The sequence below is a fragment of the Propithecus coquereli genome, unplaced genomic scaffold (genome assembly GCF_000956105.1).
Source record: "Propithecus coquereli isolate 6110/MARCELLA unplaced genomic scaffold, Pcoq_1.0 Scaffold2, whole genome shotgun sequence".
NCBI lineage: Eukaryota > Metazoa > Chordata > Mammalia > Primates > Indriidae > Propithecus > Propithecus coquereli.
Window position 1 is genome coordinate 13,373,489 of NW_012144966.1, and position 6,000 is coordinate 13,379,488.

The following is a 6,000-nucleotide window of genomic DNA, read 5'->3' on the forward strand; positions in this document are numbered from 1 at the left end:
GACTGGGTTGAGCCCAGGAGTTCAAGGTTACAGTGAACTACGATTGTGCCACTGCATTCCAGCCTGGGTGACAGAGTAAGACCCTATCCAAAAAAAAAAAAAAATAAAAATAAAAAATTAGTTTCTGGACTGAGATGAAAAACAATGAAGTCCAATGAGGTTGAAAGCTTATAAAATACAAGTGTCATATATTTCAAGTTATTGAGAGAACTTACAAATACCTCTACAGGTATTAGTGTTCTTTGTGGGACAAAATGAAGAGGTATTACAGATACCAGAAAAGTAAATGTCAGTTTGATTTTTAAAAAGGAAAAAAAACGTTGATTTTGCAAATCTACATACTGTAGAAGACTATTCTTAAATCCTTAAGATTTAAGAATTTAAATCTTAGTCCAACACTGTGTGAAGACTCTTTTCTTTAAGGGCCTAAATCTCATTCAAGAGGGAGGAACCCTCATGGTCTAATCACCTCTTAAAGGCCCTGCCTCTTAATAGAAGAATCACGTTGGCAACACCTGAATTTTGGAGGGGACATATTCAAACTATAGCATCTGCTCCCAAAACCCTTCTGCCCCCCAAGGTCCTGGCACACTGGGCCTGTGATGACTTGAAGATCTCTGAAATGCCTTTGGGGTCATTCTCCCAATGTCTTGATGAGTAGCCCTTGGCTTCCTTTTGTCCCTACTAATTTGCTCATCAAACAGTTGCTTGGCTACGCCTTTGGTTTTCTCTCCTAAATGTGATTCTTTATTCTTTACATGGCCAGGCTGAGCATTTTCCAAATCCTTACATTCTGCTTCCCTTTTGATTATAAATTCCATCATTAAATCATTTCTCTCTTCTTGTATTTTACTAAACCACACAGCATCCTGAACACTTTGCTGCTTGGAGATTTCTTCTGCTAAATATTCTAGTTTATCACTCTTAAGTTCTGTCTTCCACAAAGTCCTAGAACACAGCCAAGTTCTTAGCCACTTTACAACAAGGATGACCTTTCCTCCAGCTTCCAACACCTTGTTTCTCCTTTCCATCTAAGATGGAATAGTCTTCATTGTCCATATTTCTACCAACACTCTGCTCATGACCACTCAAGTAATCTCTAAGAAGAACGAGGCTTTCTCTACAGCTCTTCTCCTCTTCCGAGCCCTCACTAGAATCGTCCTTAATGTCATTCATTGCAATTTAGGCTTTTTCTGGCATTTACTTAAAAATTGTTTCAGCCTCTACCCATTACCCAGTTTCAAAGCTGCTTCCACATTTTTAGGTATTTGTCATAACACCCTACTTCTCTGGTACCCATTTCTGTCTCAGTCCATTTATGTTGCTATAACAGAATACCATAGACTGGGTAATTTATAAGGAGTAGACCTTTGTTTTCCACAGCTCTGGAAGCTGGGAAGTGCAAAATCAAACCACTGACATTTGGTCAGGTGAGGGCCTTCTTGCTGTGCCTCACATGGCAGAAGGCAGAAGAAGGGCAAGCTAGCCAAAGGCTGCACAAAGCCTTTTTTTTTTTTTTTTTAAGGGCCTTAATATCATTCACTAGGGAGGGAAAAGCCCTCATGGCCTAATCATCCTTTGAAGGCTCCACATCTTACACTATCACATTGGTAACTCCTGAATTTTGGAGGGGACACATTCAAACCATAGCACCTGGTTTAAAAAAACTTAGAAAAGTTTACAGAAGGGATACTTTGTAAGTAATCAGAAAATGAAAGAGCTAGCAAAAATTCATGAAAAACAAATTATATCAGATCAATGATTAATTTCAGAACTCATGTGTTATATCCCAAGTGCCTGGCACAATGCCTAGTACACAGTAGTTGCTCCACAAATATTTACTGACCAATTTCATTTCCTTTTTTGACAGTATTAACTACTGTCAGAGAGTATATGTAAAAGTGGTCTGCATATTATAAAAACATTCTGATGTACTTTAACAATAACACTGTGACTTCTAAGTGATCAGGCCTATCTGGTATATATGGAAGATCAGGAATTCACACATTTGTTCATCCAGCAAATAATTATTGAATGCTTCCACATGGCATGTACTAGGCACGTGGCAGTCAACAAAAGACCAAATTTCTGTCTTTATAGGGCTCATATTCTAATTAGGAGAGATGGTCAATAAATACATTAATAAAAAATACTACATCAAATGGTGAAAAATACAATGGAGAAGCATAAATCAAGGTAAAAGAACAGAGAGGAACTGGGTGGGTGGTAAAGAAAGCCACTGGGATAATGAGGGTGACGAAGGTGATTGAGTAAGCCATGCAAATACCTGCGAAAAGCAGGTAAGCAAGGACTTTCATAACATTCTTATATCATAATAACGAAATACGGGCTGTATGATAGCACTTTTAGGAGTATTCAAAATAAACTGAATGATTATTCTCCAAAAGTGCTGATTAACAAAAGAATTGATATTGACCCAGAGGGAGGTTCTTAGGGCCACGTTGCACAACTCTGATCTGAGCTCTGTACTGGTTAACATTTCATCATGACTTAAACTGGCGAAAAACTAGCTAATTAAATTTGAGGATGACACAAAGCTGGAAGAAAAACTTAAAACCACTGGATTACAGAAATAACATCCAAAAAGGTCTTAACAGGCTGAAGCAATTGCTCCAATCTAACAAGGTAAAATCTGATCATGTCCAGAAAGTACTCTGTAAAGTACATGGTAAGGAGAGGTGGCTTAAGCAACAACATACGAAAAAAAGAACCTCTCGGGGTTTTTGTTCACACTAAGCCCAGTTTCAACAGTGTGATATATATAATTGCCCCTGAAGGCTGATGATTATTAAGGAACTATTAAGTATTTAGGACCAAGAAAATGATATTTTCATTCAATTCTACATTCATTGGACCACACCAAGAGTAGTATTTTGCTCAGTTCTGGGGATCAAAATGTAAGAGAGATTTAAACAAACAGATGCATCTTGGTAACACCAGGGAGTAAGAGCCATGTATTAAGGAAATTGGTTGAAGGAACTAAGGGTATGTATCAGGGAGAAGGACAAAATGCAAGTGTGTGCGAGGTGGGGAGATAACATCTATCTTCAAATATTGGAAGGGCTGGGCTGTCCTGTGGAAGTAGAACTGTATTTTACTCAGTTTATCACAAAAGTTGAACTAGGATCAATGAGTGGAAGCAACCGGGAAAACATTTTGGTAGATCATATAAGAAAATGTCACAGTCATTAAAGTAAGGACGTTACGATGCCTCTGTCACACAATAACTGCCTCAGAAGACAGGAATGTTGTAGTGAGGATTCAGAGGATGAGCTGACCTTTAAGGTAATTCTACCTGATGGTTCTATAACTAATGCAATAGATTAGTCTCTCTCTTTCTTTTTTTTTTTAAGTAATACTGAGGCAGCAGCTTGCTTCTCTCTCCCTTTCCGTACCATTTTATTCCAGGGAGAGGAAATGTCTTCAATAAAGATTATTTTTCCACTTAAATTTTTCTCACATTTTTTGTTTTAATTTTTCTATTGTTTCAACTTCTCTATTATTTATTCCTTTGAGCATTTTTGATATTTATAATAATCTTCTGATATGTATATTATTATAAGACATATAGCAAAATAATATATAAACATACAGTAAATCACATTTAGTGTTAATTACTGTGCAACTACTTTTTATTTACTGTCATCAGTTAGATAGAGGGCAACTGTGAAGTCACTACTGCATCTGTTGTCTTTAGCACCTAAGTCTTTTATAAAAATTAATTTGAAATGGATCACAGATTTAAATGTATAACATAAAATTATGAAAGTTTTAGAAGGTAACATGGAAGTTATCTTTATCCCAAAGGAATAAAGACTTATGTTTACTCATAAAGCTGTATGGGATTGTTCATAGCAGTTTTATTATAACTGCCAAATATTGGAAAGAACCAAAATTTTCCTCAATAGGTTTTTAAGAAAAATTTCAGTACCTAGAGCTTGGTGAAGAGTGCGTAGACAAGATAGCAAAAGGTGATCCATAAAAGGAAAAAACCCTGATAAACTGAATTTCATCAAAATTAAAACTTTGGCTCTGTGAAAGGCCCTGTTAAAAGGATGAAAAGACAAACTACAAACTGGGAGGAAATATTTGCAAGCTCCATATCTGATGAAGGACTCATGTTAGAATATATATAGAATTCTCAAAACTCAACAGTAAAAATCCAAAGAATCCAATTAGAAAATAGGCTTAAGACATGGAAACATTTCACTTAAAAGAACATATGGATGGCAAATTAGCACATGAAAAGTTGTTCAACATCATTAGGTATTTGAAAAATGCAAGTTAGGACCATGATGCGATATCACTATACATGTATTAGAATAACTAAATAAAAAACAGTGATAATACCAAATGCTGGTGAGGATGCAGAAAAGCTGGATCTCTCATACATTGCTGGTAGAATGTAAAATGGTACAGCCACTCTGGAAAATAGTTGGATAGTTTCTTAAAAAACTAAACATACCCTTACCATATAACCCAGCAGTTGTACTTTGGGGCATTTATCCCAACGGAATGAAGACTTACGTTTACTCATAAAGCTATATAGGATTGTTCATAACAGTTTTATTATACTTGCCAAAAATTGGAAAGAACCAAAATGTTTCTCAACAGGTGAATGTTGAAATAACATAGTATTTCCATACCATAGAATACTATTTATTAATAAAAACCAACTACTGATACAAGCAACAACTTAGATGGATCTCAAGGGCATTATGTGAAGTGAACAAAGCCAATCTCAAAATATCACATATTACATGATTCCATTTATATAGCATCCTCAAAATGATAAAATTATAGAGATGGAAAACAGATTAGTGGTTGTCAGGGATAAGGGATGGCACAAGTGAGATCTTTGTGGTGATGGTTACACAAATCTACGCATGTAATACAGTGACATAGAACTACACACACCCATTATACCAAGGTCAAATTTTTGGTCTTGAAATTGTACTATAATTATGTGTGATATAAGCATGGGGGAAACTAAGTGAGGAATACATGGAACCTCTTTGTATCATCCTTGCAACTTCCTGTAAATCTATAATAATTTCAAAATAAAAAGCAAACCAAAAAAAAAGGTAATCTTGGCAATTCAATTAAGAAACATAATGTCTTTGTGTTCTGTACCATAATTATCTTTGTCTAGGAACAACTAAGCCACTGTCAAAGGAAGAAGGGGAACTGAAGATAGGAATCAGGGGCTGTGAAAAAGGGAGACGATATTAAATTGGCTAGGTGGAAGAATTAACTAAAAAGTCTTTAAAATTATTAAGCACAAGGATACAGATAAACTTTTTTTTAAAGTAATTACCTTGACATGAAATTCATTATCCAATAAGATATTCTGAGTCTTCAAGTCGTGATGAAGTAAAGGAGGATTCATATTGTGCAGGTAATTTACGCCAAGTGCGATTTCGTGCAGGATGCGAAACCTCAGTGGCCAAGCAACCTCAGGATATTCAGTTTTCTATATGTATATGAAAAGAAACAAAATGAAAAGTAGTCCAATTTTGACAACATTTCACACTTAGAAAATTAAATATTCCATGAGGAAATATAGTATAACCTAAAGCTAAATCATATGCTCATTTTTGTAACAGCATCAGTTTGATAATTGCTTAACATTCTTGTATCTTACTTTCCTCACTTTATAGAGAAAATAATGATAACTTTAGAGTGCCAATACTTCCTTTCAATTTCTATTAGTCATGCAACTACATGGTATTGGGTCTTCTTTCTTCAGCTGACACAGACCTTAATTATTCTGTATCTGTATATAGCCAGACACATATACCTATACTCATGTCCACCTTCCTATTCTATGACTTAGTTGAGTAACCTGAACAAAAACACACACAAAATTACATACGATCTGTTTCCAGTACATATCAAACCATTCATTCAAAATTTAAATTTTTTCTATTAATATAAAATCATACTTTATTATAATAATCACTGCATCAATTAAAAATT

General features: G+C 35.1%; 1 protein-coding gene across 1 annotated transcript in view; it reads right to left on the bottom strand.

Annotated features, from left to right (window-relative positions):
* Positions 1 to 6,000, bottom strand: part of RIPK2 (receptor-interacting serine-threonine kinase 2) — a 35,852-nt gene that overhangs the window by 22,043 nt on the left and 7,809 nt on the right. Inside the window, exon 3 of the mRNA XM_012643658.1 lies at positions 5,339 to 5,494. Within this exon, the coding sequence (XP_012499112.1) occupies positions 5,339 to 5,494 (156 nt within the window). The remainder of the gene's footprint in view (positions 1 to 5,338; positions 5,495 to 6,000) is intronic.